This window comes from Chrysemys picta, chromosome 8 (assembly GCF_011386835.1).
Source record: "Chrysemys picta bellii isolate R12L10 chromosome 8, ASM1138683v2, whole genome shotgun sequence".
Taxonomy (NCBI): Eukaryota; Metazoa; Chordata; order Testudines; family Emydidae; genus Chrysemys; species Chrysemys picta.
Window position 1 is genome coordinate 11,312,359 of NC_088798.1, and position 16,178 is coordinate 11,328,536.

The window sequence follows — 16,178 nt, forward strand, 5'->3', positions numbered from 1 at the left end:
AGTCCATGGTTTTTAGTGTCCAGCAGAGTTATGAATCTAAGTTGCCAGGCTCATCTTTTGAAGGTGTTGTGCAGGTTTCCTTTGGAGGATGAGTACTGAGAGGCCAGATACAAGAGTGATCGCTTTGTGAAAAGTGTTCGTCCACAGGTGACATGGTATTTTTGTCTGCGTGAGTTCATTTGAGAGTGTAGTGGTTGTCTGGTTTCATCCACATAGTTAATGTTGGGGCATTTGATGCACTGGATAATGCACACAGCCACATGTTGTGATAGGTGTGTGTAAGACCGATGAATCTTGAAAGGTGTGTTGTATGGGATTTTGATCATTGTAGCAGAGGAGATATGTCTGCAGGTTTTGCATCTGTTGTTCTGGCAGGGTCTGGTGCTCTGGCAGGGTCTGGTGCCACTTCAGTTTGGTGTGTCCTGGTCTGTGGGGAACTTGCTTCTGCACAACATCTTCAAAAGCAAGCCTGGGAACTTAAATTCATAACTCTGCTTGATGTGAAAAACTATGGACTCAGAGACACTGGTTTTATGGCTCATTACAACTATCTGTAAAACACCCCACGGCCTTCTAACCTTCAGTTGCCCATTTCGTTTTATGTGGTCTCCTATAGTGTTTCTCAACGACCAATCTGTGGTCTGGCGCCAGTCCCTGAGATCTCCCTCACACAGTGTAGGAAGGCAGCAAGCCAGTCCCTGGAATCAAAAAGGTTGAGAAAGATTATCTCACCTACCTTGTCTCTCTCATATTCTGGGACCAACACAACTACAACAACGCTGCAAACACACTATACTTTGAAACTTAGGACATGCAGCTGGTACCATTTCCCTATGGGAAGGAAAGTATTGGGTGCTGGGATAAAGAATACATAGGGGAGACTTTCCAATACTGTGATTTTTCTCTGCTGTGTATAACAGTAGAGGTTAGGGGCAGGGTAATAGATGGAATCTGGAACAACTGTTTCTCTGACAGCAAGATCAGTTGGAATCCTAGTGAGCAGTTACTCTGCGTATCACTCACATTTTCAGGGTTTCCCTGCTATAAAAGTCCTTTGTCAACTCCGGTACAGTTAAAAATAATCAGGATATATAAATAACTAGGCTGTTCACAGATCATTACCTTCCATCTCTTCCTCTACCCATCCAGAATGGCCAAGTCCTCTGATTTTACTCAGTCCTCAGCCAGAAGTCTCAGTTTAATCAATGGGAGTTTGTCTGAGTAAAGTCCACTTATGGACTTCAGGATTTGGCCCTTGCATTTTGCCATCCAGGCTGTTGAACCTGAGACTTTTAAAAAATGTCCACCTTTAAAAGGCCCTGCTCTCAGAAGTGTCATCCTAGAGTCAGGGCAATCAGCATTTGCACTTTGAACAATGCTGCTTTTTTAGGCTGGAACAGTACTTCTTGGAGTGATATGTGTGCCAGGACGAAGTTATGGCAAGTTTGTACCCAGGCTACCTTCTAATCTCCAAACACTCCTGAGTTGGTAGAAGGTGTACTGTACTTACAATATATAATCTCTGTAGATACTAACATAAAGGCAAAGTTCAAAATTAGAATGTAGCACACTGCAGAGAACCATTATTTTAAACACAGTGGTCACACTTTTGTTTTGAAGGTATAATAAGATAGCAGTTGGAGCAGTGAAGGAAAGTACATTCCAAAGCCTAAAGCATTTACAGGTGCTGGATATTGAAGGGAACTTTGAATTCAGTGATACTTCAAAGAACAGGGATAATTCAGAAGAGGAGGAGGAAGAAGAAGAGGAAGAATCAAGATAACTATGAACAGACTCAAGCACATCATGTGGTAGGTAACCATCCTACTATATCTACTCAAGGGTCCAATCTTGAAACCCTTACGTAAGTAATCTTAATTCACAAGAGTTGTGCAATTGAAGTAAATGGAATTACTCATCATGGGTAAGAGTTGGGGTATTGGACTCAAAGGCCCATCCTAAAATACAATGGGACAGAGATGGCAGAGTCAAAGCTGGTTGGAAAATTTCTCTTAAAAAATCATTGTGTATCTGGTGTTTATCAAAAATACTGGACAGACTCTAGCAGCCTCTGATTATCCACACAGCAGGTACAGCAGTGGAAGCAGGAGCACCTGCCTTTCCAATTTGCCCCCATGATATGTCTCAGGTATGGCCTGGAGGAATGGCCTCTTGGGATGACAAAGTCTCCATGCCCACTTGCAACCCACATTGATACCAGTGTGGCTCTTTGATCCACTCAAGTAGCTGGACTGCATTTAGAGGCTTCTGTCTGCTAATGCCTGTGAGCTAATGGTCCTGGTCCTGTAGCTCGAGGCTTACGTTTTTAGATCCAGATATAATGACCCGTCCATAGGGTCACTGTTACTTATTCACATCCAAACCATCACCACCCCTTCCAAGGCTGAAACAAGAGTCCCAGTTGTAGTGGGGGTGGTATTTGTATAGTTAGCACTGTCCATTGTGGGCTGTACTGAAACCATTATGGGGGGATAGCTCAGTGGTTTCAGCATTGGCCTGCTAAACCCAGGGTTGTGAGTTCAATCCTTGAGGGGGGAAAAAATCAGTACTTGGTCCTGCCTATTGAAGGCAGGGGGCTGGACTTGATGACCTTTCAGGGTCCCTTCCAGCTCTATGAGATAGGTATATCTCCAAATATTTTTTATATTTTATTTCACATAGGTTCAATGAAGAGCCTCCAGATCATGACAAGTCCAGGTCACTACCAACCTGGGCTGATTTTGAGCTGGTGACCTAGAGATGAAGAGCTCTGTATCTCATTACCAATCTGATTAGCCAATTAATCCCTCTATTTGAACTTTTTTCTCTCTTCTATTGTTCACGATAAGGTGGAGGAGCAGCAGTGTTTGGAGACCATTGATTATTTAAAAGTATAATGGGGTTCAAAAAAGAATTAGATAAGTTCATGTACGACAGATCCCTTAATGGCTATTAGCCACGATGCAACCTCAAGTTCTAGGTCTCTCTAAACCTCTTACTGTCAGAAGCTGGGACTGGACGACAGGTGATGGATCTCTTGATAATTGCCCTGTTCTGTTCAGTCCCTCTGAAGCATCTGGCACCGGTCCCTGTCAGAAGATGGGATACTGGGCTAGATGGAGCATTGGTCTGACCCAATATGGCCATTTTTATGTTCTTCTTATTGTTTGCTGTGCAGTGCACTACTCTTAAAAAAAAGACTTTTATGGGTGGGAAGGTGGCAGGGGTCAAGGTACATACTAGCCTTTTGCCACTGGAGACCCAAGCTCAAATTTGGATTTGGTTAGATGTGAAAACAAATGTGGTCTCCACCTTGGTAAATGTTTTCATCTTAGAGTATGGAACAATTCAGTACTGGGGATTGTCTACTTGAGATACCAGCGTTGGAACAGGGCAGGAGCTACTGGGAAAGCCAAATATTAGACCCATGCCTGTGCTATCCATAAAAGTACAAGAGAACTTGTGGTCAAACTAATCTCCTAGGAAAATAGTTTACACTTAATAACTCAAGGTACAATTAACCTTCTAAGAAGTACATCTCTGCTTTGGGCTGGGACACATCTGACTTCTGTCAGCATGCATTAAGCTTATTGTGTTTTGAATCACAAGCTCCAAAGTTATGTAACTCTTTTTGCCTTCCTTATGTTTTGCAGGAAAACATATGGAAAATGACATATATTCCTGTATCTATATATAGATATACTGAGAGCACTTAGCGAAACGTGCGGTGAATTACACCCAGACTATTTGTTGTGGCACTGGGCCAGGCTTGATGAAGATAGCCTGTTATAGTGCCTTAATCAGGGAGAGACCCTGAATGCCATCCCAAAGCTTCCAATTCATCTTATACAAGACTCTGGATCATAAGGAATTGCTCTGGAACTCACAAAAGCTGGCTTTTGTTTCTTCTATTTCTCTTCCCCTACCATTTCCATCTATAATAACAATATGGGACTGTTTTGAACACATGCCTTCAGATGCTGTCTTTGTCACTCCATTTTAAATGAACCATGTATACGTTTTGTCTCTTTTCTCTCACCCCGAACAGATTGATAGTTGATCAAGAGGGATGGGTATTTACAGTAGCTTCATCGGAGGAGCAGTATATGAGGCATCTTCATCACCAAACAGCAATAAGAACAACCAGACTGGATTACTCCATTCCTCTGTTAGTACAATATGTATATTTGGATGAGAAAAGCAAATTAAGGCTGGATCCCATAGTAACTTATCCCTACTATCAAAGCCTGCAGTATATGCCCGTATTAGAAAGGTTTTTTAAAACAAATCAACAACTCTTGTACATATATAAAAAAGAAATGCATTTTTACATTATAGTCCTTGTCAAAGTTTCTGCCGTGCTGCTTTTTGTCCATGAGGCATTTGTACAAATATCCCTGAAGAGTGACCAGGTGAATGGACCAAATAATATTTAGGAGCTGTACAGCAGCACACATTCTCAACTAGATGCATATTGTATAGCATACATACTTAAGGGCCTGATCCTGTCACCACCAAAGCCAGTGAGAGTCGTGGGTACTCAGAACCTCCCATAAGCAGACCCTAAGATGTCATTAAGGACAGCTACGGGAGGGGTTTCCCATCAGAGTGCTAGACTGGGACCCAACCCTTGCAGGACCTTGGGCCCTTAAAACTGCTCTCACTTTTAAGACCCCTCCTGTAATATCCTGAGTGCTCTCAGTTCCTATTGAAATCATGGAACAGACCTGAAAAAATAAGAATCAAAGCTTAAGGGCTGTGAGGTTCTAATTGGCTTGTAACGTCCTTCATCTGAGCTATCTAATCAGTGCAAGGAAGTTGTTGATGCAGTGAGGGTTTCTGGTTGAGCACATGTTGTTTGCATAATGTGCTCCTAGGATTTATTTGCAGGTGTTGTGTTGGCTTGTTTCTACACCAGCTGTTTTCCCTACTGGAGAAGGTCTAGTTATACATTCTCCCTTTTGATTTCTCTAACACATGAGTTATTCCACGGCCTTGCCAGTTCTCAATGGGGACAAGTCACAGAAGGAAAAAAAAAAAAAAGCAAAAAATTACTTCCAGAACAAAGAAAAAACAAAAATCAAACATTAAATGTGAACAAGAAATACAAACATGAGCTTTAAGTATGTGTTTGAGGCAAAAAAACAACTGCCAACTGATTTCTGGAATAGATTTCCACGTAGCGATGTATATGGATCACTCTAAATAACAGCTCACTCAGACTGTCACCCCACAAAACAGATCAACTTACAGCACCCCCAAACTATTGAGAATATTTCTGAGGTAACCTACAGATATCACAGTTGCCATGAGACCGTAGACAGCCCCCTCTAAAGATGTAAGCAGAGTAACAAGAGAGCATGGTTTAAAAAGCTGAATATATTTTACAAAGTTGTCTCAAACCTACAACCCCTCTCTTTGCAGCCCTGGCCGATATTTAAGTTACCTTATGTAGAAGTGACAGTGCTCTTCAGAATCCTCAAACAGTTGAAAGTTTCTGTCTACCCATTACTATTGGAATGCAATGATGGTAAAGATGGGGTCCATCCAACAACTTATTTCCCCACCACCACCAAAAACAAACAGTCACCTGATTTTTTTTCCAGGGAGTTGCTGAGCCCCTTTTGATTCCCATTAAACTTTCTATTTCATTTGAGTGCTCCTGGGAAGGGGCTGAATGCCCTCATCTGCCTCTGAAATCAATAAGAATTGAGGATATTCAACACTTTCCAGGACTGGGCCCCCTAGGGCAAGTATTAGCATTTGCTAAGGAAGGCCTAACTTCAGTCTGAGGGCCGGAGTCTGCTTTCTTTTACACCAGTGTAAATCTGGAATAACTTGACTGAAATAAAAAAACAAAACTGCTCTGGCTTTATACCAGCATAACTAAGACCACAATCTGGTTTTAGGCTTAAAGAAGCCACTGTCTCCTCAATAAAAATACAACACAAAAAACGTATTTTGTCCATCGCAAGCTAAACTACTTTGCTGCTCAAAAAAGAACTATAGGGCTGATTCCTCTTTTCATATATCATTTCTGCCTGTGCAAAATAGACATAAAATTCTATCAAACCAAAATAGTAGGGTTTGCAACTCAGTTTGCACAGATCTAAATGACTCTACAAATGAGGAGGGAGTGGGAGGCAGATCCCTGGCTCTATTCCAGCTAAGTGTGCTCTATCCTACCAGCTCAGAAGGGCTAGAAAGCCAGCATTACCAGCCAGCTGGGGATTCCCTGGTTGGTGTAGAGCCAGCATATTTGTCCCTGTTGGAAGGATGTGGCTGGAGCAGGGGGTACGGTTGGAGTCCTTTCGCATTATAGAGAGCCCCAGCTGGTGCAAAGACCTATTGAAGGATTTGTCCCAGGGTCTTAACCAGCCCCTGAAGCTCTGAGTATCAAGGGACCCAAAGATCAGGGCCTCTGTTTTTTTTCCCTGTGACAAAAATGAGGACAGCTTGGAAATCAGCCTATCTGCTTAACTTACAATACTGCGCCAATAAAAGAGACCAACATAGCCACCATAGGGTATGACTTTGTCTTCTCCTGTGAGTTGCTCAGGCTTTGAGAAGAAAGAACTGATGTTCCTTGAAGTTGATATGCATGTTGTTGGTAGTGAAACGCACAGATCTGGAACATCTGTCCTAGAAGCATTTTACTGAGCTTGCATTTCAACACACAATATGTTTGCATGGCCTGTATGAGTGTGTATACAAATGAAGGCCTCAATTTAATTTTTTTCTTAAAACCCATTTTCCATACTATGGAGATAATGCACAAGTCTGAAAAAAACAAAAAAAAAAGATTTTTCTGAGCTTGGACAAAATTCTTCACTTCAGCAACTGCGCAAATATTTTTGACGAGATTTGGTTCATATAGAGAAGATGCAAATAAAATTGTACAGCACGAGGCCATGCACACACCAGTCAGTTCCGTGGTATTGTAGATGTGTAATGGTTTGCAATACCACCAGCTCACCAACCGTTATAGTAAACTTTTTTGAGAGAGACTGTACAAATACCCCCAAAATCAAGTGCTATAGGCTCTTAAACCAAAATCTTTGAAAAAGTAAAGCAGTGTTAGGAAAAATATATTGTTTAAGGTGAGATTTTTGAAAATGCTTGAGAGTTAGGTGCTTTTTAAAATCCCTCCCTAAAATATTCCTTGCATTTTAGAACACTGTACTATCCTTGACTAATTTTGAAACCTACCCTAGACACAACTCTCTATTTCAGTACAGTTATGGAATGAGACCCTTGTAGTTGCTGGGAGTGTAATATTGGAAATGACTTAGTTTGTGTTAGGTTTCCTATCCTATTACCAATCCCCTTTCTGCTCCCTGGTTGGTGCTATGAGAGTAGCAAGTGAAAGTTAATGTCTGAGCCTGCGTTAGCCTAGGTGAAATGAGTTAGTGGACTTTGGTCCAGTGCTGTGTTGCAGTCGGCCCTATGTAGAATCTCTCTAGCTACCTATTGAAGTTCTTACAGTGGCACCAAGCCAGTGTAAGTACTTGTAAGGCACAGGGTTGAATGGGCATTGAAACTAACCCTCAGACAACTGGAGTTAGCCCTCCAATTCAGAGTGAGGGAAGCTTGCACTGTCATTTCCTTTTTGTGGATTTAGAAGAACATTGTCATGGATGTTAGCCCCAAAAAACCTGACTTACCTAATTATCCCATTGGTAAGTTCTTACCAGCAAGACTCAATCTTTTATCACTTTCCTTCAAACTGAAACATTCGGAGGGATTCTGATTCTTCCTGACGCTGCAACTATTGAAGAGGAACAAGGTTAGTGGTTTATTGTGAGATTTAAACCAAACAAGTGAGTGTGTGTATGTCCCTCTTCCCTTATGGGATGCAGAGCCCCATTCTCCCAGAGAAACTTCTATATACTGCTCTGCCAAGTGTCTAACAACGTTTCATTAACGACTGGAGAACAGACTCATTCTTGCCATCAGAGTATGAACCAAAGACAACATCTCACATATAATAGGTAGAGAGGGAAATCTCCTGTTGGGCTAGCCAGCCCTAATCCAGTTAGGGCAGGATTCATCCTTACAGTATATTTTCTAAAAATTTTGTCTAGTCTATTATTTATATTACAGAACTGCCTACAGGCCCCAACTGCAGTTGGGGCCCCATTGTGCTACCCATTCTACAGATTCATAGGGCTAGATCCAAGGGGCCTTAGGCTTTGCAGTGCCTAAACTAGGCAATGGGAAATGTTAAGGAGAGGGGTGGAGCCTAAAACCTGCCCAACAAAAGGAGTTAGGTGCCTAATGTGAGGCACCGTCCTCTTCTTGGGATCCACTGCTGCCCAACCTCTCTTGTTGTTAGGTGCCTAAGTCAGGTCAGTCATTTCAAACAAAGAAGAGCCCTAAACCCAGTAGTCACAGCAATCAGGCCGTGGGAGACCCACTCTGATGCAGAGTAAGAACTTGAACCCAGTTCTCTCTCTTCCCAGGTAAGTGCCTAGCATCTGGGTGATTGGGGTGGGTGTCTCTGTTTCTCCTGAGAAAGCTTTATATAAAATACTTATTAATTGGAGTAGGGACTTCGAACTTGAGTCTAACATCCCATATGGACCCTTAACCCCTGGGCTGTAGAATCCTTCTCATGCTCTTGGTCACTGGCCTAATAAATATTTAAGTATTTTATACAAAGTGGAACAGTTTCAACAGAAGACATTGAGTGTGGTCCTACCAGATCTGTACCTAGAGGTGAGGTAGGCAGGGAATCCGCTAGTTTGAAGATCTAGCTGGGGCTGGCGTAAGCTAAACACCAGGTGTCAGAACTGAGGTGACTGCTATCAGAAATATAGTGCCATGGGGACTTTACTGACAGAAACATAGGTGCCTAGGGAATTTACATGCCCAAAGGGTTTGGTGGCAACTGAGTGGGGGTTTTGGATTTAGGTGCCTAAAGTGGCAGTTAAGCATCTAAATCCCTTTGTGGATCTAGCCTCGTCAGCAGTTCCTGCACTTAAAAATTGACAATCTACAAACCACAGGAGCTTCCTCTTCCTAGCAATCATCAGTACTGTCCAGATCTCCAAGTCCCTTGCACCCCCCATGCTCCACTGTCCAGATCTCAGCTCTGTTCTTCCTGCAACTGCTGCCACTACTCACCCCCTTACTGCCAACCAACCTGCCCTCCTACCCCTCTTGTCTCAGATCTGACACTGTGCATTGCCCCCACCCACTCCTGACTCAGTTCAGCCCCCCCCTTAAATCTCCCCCACTCTCCCATTTCAGCTTTGCCTCCTCACGTCCCCACTCCTGGCTCAGCTCCATCACCACCCACATCAATGCAACCACTCCCAATTCCGCTCCTCTCCACATGCTCCCATTCCTGTCTCAGATCCGCCTCCCATCTTCCCTTTCTGCACCCCACATCCTCTTCCTGCCAGTCCCCCCACTCTCTTTAACCGAGTGTGCTGCCCCCACTCTCACTCCCCCCGCATTGCTCTTACACCCAGCTCCCAACGCACTGACTCCTCTATTCCTGGTGTGTCCCCCCCACCATGTTCAAACCCCACCACCGCGCTCCAGCGTGGCTCCCCTGTTCTGCTGGACCCCATAACTCACCCTTGGAGACTTCAGGGCCTGAAGTGGGGGGGCAGTGGTGATTCCACCCTCCCATCCCCACCATAAGCTGCTTCTGGGAGTGGATGTGCCCCTCATCTTCCCCAGTCTATAGGGAGGTGTCTGCAGAGGCAGCGCAGCCTTATGTCGAGGCCCAGGCCTACCTACCCCCTACAGACAGGGAGGCCCTGTGAGGAAGGATCCTGCCCTATAAGATATGGCCCCACCCCCTAGAGGTGCAGCTTCCCTGTGAGACAGAGCTCTGACAGACAACCCCATTCACACTGGGGGATGTGGCTTCTCTAGGCCCAGATTATTAGGCCCAGACTGGAGCTGTGTGGGGCCCAGGCTCTGAAAGGCGTGGGGCAAACAGCCCTGTCCAGAAGATGGGGCCTCCTCATGGACTAAGGGGGCACCCTGAAGATCTCCCTTGGAAGAGAGGGCAGGGGCCTGCTGAAGAGAAAAGCCCAGTCTGGCAGCCCCAGAAGCTGATGGGAGAGGAAGGGATAATGGCCACTGCCCTGCCTGAAGACTGCACACAGTGAGTGCTGTGGGGAATGCCCAGGAGACCGGGAAAGAGGAGCTGGGCTGTGTAGGGCGAGGGAGGTTCAGAGTTGGTTAAGGGGATGTGTTGGTGGGGTGTGAGAGCTGCTGCAGTGGCTCCTTCTCTGCCATAAACTGCTCCAGCTGCCCTTCTCCCCGTCCCCAAGCATGATGGTGGGGGAATGCTGCTGGAGCAGCTAGTAAAACGCAGGCACAAACACAGCTCCTGCATCCACTCCTGTGGGTCACAGGCACCTCTAACGACCACTGGAGGTCACCTCTTGGTGCAGGGAGGTTGGTGCATCATTAGAGAGAAAGTCCACCTGGCGAGCCTGGCCCCACAGAGAATGGGAGCATGTGACACCTGAATTACAATGCCCAGGAGGCACCGCAGTGCTATTTTAGAATTGAAATATTTTGGGGTTTGGCTATTCCCTTTTGGTTAAAAAAATCAGTTTTCCAAAGAAAGCAGACACTTCTTTGGTGAAAATTTTGTTTTAATTGAAAATCCAATTTTCTATGGGGCGGAAAAAAGAACATCAAAAAGTTTGGATGGAAAAATTTTGACCAGCCCTATCCCTTACCCATCATGGGGCTTGTCAAAAGAACCTTCCTTTTCACACGAGAGTTCTATGACAAGCGCTTAAATGAATAAGTGAGGATCATTTCTGTGGGAGCCCTTCCTCCTGGCCCTCCAGGGACATAGCTGGGGGAAGGGGGAGGAGAGTGAAGGTCGTCCCCCCCCCCCCCCGCAATCAGGCAGCAGTGCCGGGGGAAGGAACTGCAAGCTCTCCTTTCCTGAGGAGCTGGGAGAGCCTGGAGACTCTTTCCCCCAGGCCCCCATGCAAATACCCCCAGACGCCCATTAGGAGGGTGCAGGGGGAAGTGGTTTGGGGCCAACAGGAGAACCCTGTAGCACCCCCAGACAACTGAGGAGCTGGGCTGTCACGCCAACTCCTGAGGTGTGTTTAGGACAAGTCCCATCTCCCTGCCCCCTTGCGGGCAGGAGAGAGGGGGCTTGTTCCCTAAGCTGCGTCAGGAGGTGGGGTTGCTGCATTAGTAATAAAGCTCCCTGCAGACACAGCTGGACTGGAAGCTGTGTTTATCACGCTATCAGCCTCCCTTTCTATGGTCCATAGGGTCAGGGCCGGCTCTACTGTTTTAGCCGCCCCAAGCAGCGCGCCGAATTGCCACCGCGGACGGCGGGGGCAGTCCGTGTGCCGTTAGGGCAGCAATTTGGCAGCAGCTTCTGTCTTCAGCTGGAAGATAGAAGCCGCCGAATTGCCGTTGCGGGCAGCTGAACATAGAAGCTGTTGCTGAATTGCCGCCGCCATGGAAATGCACGTACCGCCCTAACGGCACACGGACTGCCCCCACCATCCACGGCGGCAATTCGGTGTGCTGCTTGGGGCGGCAAAAACACACGGACTGCCGCCCCTTGCAGATGGCCGCCCCAAGCACCTGCTTGGAATGCTGGTGCCTGGAGCCGGCCCTGCATAGGGTGCTTGAGTGAAGACAGAGGTGACAGTTGGATGCTGAAAGGTTGTGAGGAACTTGGCTCTCAACCCCACTGCACCTGTAGCAGCAGATGTATGGTAGGGAGCTATGCACCTGATAATCCTGCAGTTCTCTGCGGCGTGCCTGCTGCCCTGGTCCATGGCAGAGTTGAGAGTGCAGGACTCTGAGGAGCGCAGCTCCCAACGGACCCAACCCCATTCTGCTTGCAGCTGTGCTCGCCTGGGGACTCTGTATTAGCACGCTGGTTTTTGTTTTTGTTTTGGTCTGGGAATAGCTGCTTTATAAGTTCTAGCACACTCAAATAAGTTTAGAGAACTTGAGTTTGAGACTTCATGAAATGCAGGCTGCTTTGTTCATGCGGTTTCTCTCCCGAATAGGACTCATTTTATGGAAGCCATTGCAATATAACAAAGCAATTACTAGTGTAAGTAACAGTGAGTGAATTCCCTACAGAAGCCTTGCATTCTGCGTTTTTATTAAGGAAAATATTAGTGTTATATTGCAACTCTGATTCATCGTCATGCATTTATGAAGTCAGCCAGCTGGAGTTATATATGGAGGGAGTGGATATTGAATGTATCGTACAATCAATCAGTCATACAAAGTGTTTCCACTAAAAAAAATCTTCAAATGCAATTTGAATGTCCAAGAACATTAAACAGACCAACACCAAATTCTGTGTCTAAAATGTCCTCATTCTAAATGCTTTTAAAACAGATGCTAAGGTTTTCAAATTGTTTTATACAATGGATGGAAATACCAAAATCTATTTGTAGTGTGAGATTATGGCAATGTCAAGGATGTTGCTTTGAATCGGTAAATAAGATTAAATTTGCAATAGTCTCTCAGCCACAGATGAAGGAATTAGTATATCTCGTGCTTGAGTCACCCTGGGTGTGGTAGCATGTTATATTGACAACCTGGCAACCTTAGAGAAAAACCTGTGGGTAGGTCTTCACTGCAGAATTAACTCAGGCTCTTACTTGGGTGTTGTCCCTAATCCCACTCTTATCCGCACGCAAAACTCTCTCACCGAGTTTAGTGGTACTTTCAACCTGGGCTAGAAGGCTCATCTGGGTTTGTGGGCTAAAAGTTATTTGAAGCTTTCACTGAGGCTGTTAGCCCACCTACTTTGCAGTATATGCTAAATCACTTGAGTGCTGATAGTCCTCCAATGCCTTCCCACAATTCCTGCTGTGTACCAAGAAGGACAAACAAGTTCTCCCACAGTTCTCTTAAAAAGAATCACAGAGCAGGTCAGTTTACTGCAGCACAATGGGATATGCCCACAGTTAGTGACACACGCAGGTGAGTGCAACACCAGTGAGGACCCAGTAACTCTGGTATGGCTTTGCAGTGTGGCTGTTTGCACCTGGACTGTTTGCACTTACACTCATGTACTTGTAGGAATGCATAGCTCCCAAATTGCCAGCCCATGGTTACGGCACACTGTTTCCATGGCTACAAGGCAGGAGTGGCCTTCACCCCAGCGTCTGTGTTTTGGGAAACTTCTTGGCTGGCCTGTTTGTCTCCCTCGCAGCTGGCTTTCACGTGCACAAGATATGGGTTTGCTATCTCATGTTGTTGTACACTGTATGCTTTCCCTATGCGCAAGAATGTGACCAGTTAGAAGTGTTGTAAGCAGAGAGGTAGAAAAAATAAAAACCCCAGGAAAGTTTTCCTGGGAGGTTTTTCGGCTTGAGGCTTTTAAGGCTTTCTGGCTACCACAGACCTGGCGTTCTGTTTCCTTTCCTCTGTCGTCGCCACAGCTGGTGACCCCGACGTGATAACTCCCTGCTCACCGGCTGGATACGCCGAGTGCACCCCCGCGGCCGTTTGCCGCCCCTGATTCGTGAGTATGGGGGGGGGGGGGACTTTCCACTGCCCAGAAGGAGCACGCAAGAGAGTTACAAAAGATTATACGGCAGCGATCATGTGTCGTTGTCCCGGTCGCTCATATTGAGGACCTTCTAAGGGAAATAGGTCACCAGCTGTGGCAACGCAAAAAAAAAAAAAAAAAAACCACAGACGCTGGGGTGAAGGCCACTCCTGCCTTGTAGCCATGGAAACAGTGTGCCGTAACCATGGGCTGGCAATTTGGGAGCTATGCATTCCTACATGTACTGATCACCTGAGTGAAAACATACCCTGAGAAATCACGTTCTGAATCTTCTAATGTGTAAATAATGACAACTTGAACTGTACCCAACCACAATTATGGATCCAATCCCCTGCCCCAAATTTTGGGACAGTTAACATTTGGCTGTCAGCTTTGTAAATAGGGCCTTTCTCCACTAATACGCATTTGTGTGCTTCATTCGGTTTATTTATTATCTACATGTCATGATTAATTTGATGTAGATATAGTCATTCCTGTATAAAACCCTGAGTGGGGGGCAAGGTCCATTTTAAAACAATGTATTTCTGCTGAGTAAATTATTGATCAACAGCAAACTAGACAAATCTCTGCATTTTGAGTTTAACTATGTTTTCAAGAAATAAAGCCACCAAAGATTAAAAACACTCAACATATTTAAATGGAACAGAAGATTGGCAGATTAGGGCTCAAAATGTCTAGTTTGACTTGGTTCTGTGTAATTTCCACATGTTTTTAATAGCCTAGTAGTAAAAACCAATAAAACCACTAGAACCAGTGAAATCATAATGAAACATTTAAACATTGGTATTTTCTTCTTTTTGTTTTTGCTTTTTCTTCTAGCTCTTACAGTGTTTGTGGTAGATGCAATGTGAGATATCAATGGAACATAAAACATTTTAAAATCTGCTTCCCTTGCTTTTTCCATCTTATTAAAATACGCTTCTCTGGGAAAAAATGCTAAAGATGTAATGTCCCTGCAAGCAGGGTTTGAATGAACTCTCCCCTGACTGCTATTTGGGGTGGGAGAGACTTCAAGAGCAAACTGTATTTACATGAACACACCTACTCTGCATAGGCATCTAGCAGACAGGAGCTGTGTAGCTGCAAGTGATCAGCTTTGGCTGGTGTTGGGTTACAAATCACTTTAGTACTGAATGCAGGGGTAGTGAAATGTTGCTATCAATGTTATGTTCATTGTATGATTAAAGGGGAGTAGAACTGTGCTGAGCTTGTCCCGATTGAGGGGTCACCATCAGCTGAAATTAACTTGCTACGCCCAGATTCCTGTGAGAGTAAGAGGGGTAGGGACAGGTGTTCCAGCCAAGAGATGTGGACTCTCCCTCCCGGTCCCTGCTCTGGTTTAACCTGTTCCTCTGTTTAAAGATAGAGCTGAATAGGCTTAATTAGGAGCCCTTTGTTATTTTAAGTACTCAATAAGAGCTGAAATCACTTGTGGTGGGGCAGTGTTTCTGCTCAGACTGCTGAGACTGACCTACAGAGGTCACAGCAGAGGGGCAGGTGGCAGCAGAAGGTGACTGACGGGCGGCCAGGATGGGGAAATTGAGACAGAGAGAGACTAAGGTTTAGATTCACAAAGGGCACACAGGCATTGCAATGCTCAGGGTTGCAGTGCCTAAATACTAGATGCCCTGCTGCCCAGTGGAATTCACAGACCTGAGATCGGAGCCCAGGTGCCCCATGCATTGTAGGGGGAGAGTTAGGTGCCTAAAACGGGATTCTCAGAAGCCAGTGAACTGAGCAGGGAGCCATCTAAATTAGCCAGGAGAAAAATGGAGAGGAAAGGAGAGGAACTTAAGTACATTTGAGGATCTGGGCCATACGTGGCTAACATTTATCTGAGTCTTAGGCACCTCACTGACAGGCTTGGGTGGAGTCGCTGCTTGGGATTGTTAGCTGTGAACCCTCGCCTGGCTTAAGGTGCCTAAGTCAAGTCAGTCCATCACTAACTCAATATAAAATCCTAGTGGAGACAAGGCCTTGTAGTTTTTACCTTAATGTAACTAGTGGAGGCCAACCCTATACCCACCACCTCGGGTTGACTTTGACTAGCTACAGCTAGGTTAAAAACTATCCATGCCTCATCTCTATTAGAATTTTAACTAGGTTGCCAGGCATCCAGTTTTCGACCAGAATGCCCGGTCAAAAAGGGACCCTGGCAGCTCTGGTCGACACCACCAACCAGGCCATTAAAAGTCTGTTCAGCAGCGGAACGGGGCTAAGGCAGGTTCTGGCCTGCCCTAGCTCTGTGCAGGTCCCAGAAGCGGCCTCCAGGTCCCTGCAGACCCTAGGCGCATGGGCAGCCAGGGAGGCTCCGTGTGCTGCCCCCGCCCCCAGCGTCAGCTCCGCAGCTCCCCTTGGCTGGTAACCATGACCAATGGGAGCTGCAGAGGCAGCACCTGTGGGCGCGAGAGCAGCGCATGGAGCCTCCCCGGCCACCCATGCACGTAGGAGCTGCAGGGACCTGGTGCCCACTTCCTGGAAGCTGCGGTAAGTGCCACCGGGACCCCTAACCCTTTCCCGTGCCTCAGCCTGGAGTCCCCTCCTGCACCCCAAACCCCTCATCCCCAGCCCTACCCCAGACCCTGTACCCCAGAGCCGATACCTCAACCTCCTGCCCCAGCCAAGAGCCATGTCC

General features: G+C 45.9%; 1 protein-coding gene and 1 long non-coding RNA gene across 4 annotated transcripts in view; both read left to right on the plus strand.

Annotated features, from left to right (window-relative positions):
- Positions 1-4,330, plus strand: part of PODN (podocan) — a 34,745-nt gene extending 30,415 nt beyond the window's left edge. For 2 of the 3 annotated variants that reach the window (XM_005284830.5, XM_005284829.5), the window contains exons 10-11: positions 1,621-1,811; positions 3,654-4,330. In XM_005284830.5, the coding sequence (XP_005284887.2) occupies positions 1,621-1,783 (163 nt within the window). In that variant the 3' untranslated portion in view covers positions 1,784-1,811; positions 3,654-4,330. The remainder of the gene's footprint in view (positions 1-1,620; positions 1,812-3,653) is intronic. The other variant, XM_065555364.1, reaches the window with a different exon arrangement.
- An 8,919-nt stretch (positions 4,331-13,249) lies between these two features.
- LOC135973218 (uncharacterized) overlaps positions 13,250-16,178 on the plus strand; it is a 79,040-nt gene continuing 76,111 nt past the window's right edge. The window contains exon 1 of the long non-coding RNA XR_010589988.1: positions 13,250-13,495. This is a non-coding gene — a long non-coding RNA (uncharacterized LOC135973218). The remainder of the gene's footprint in view (positions 13,496-16,178) is intronic.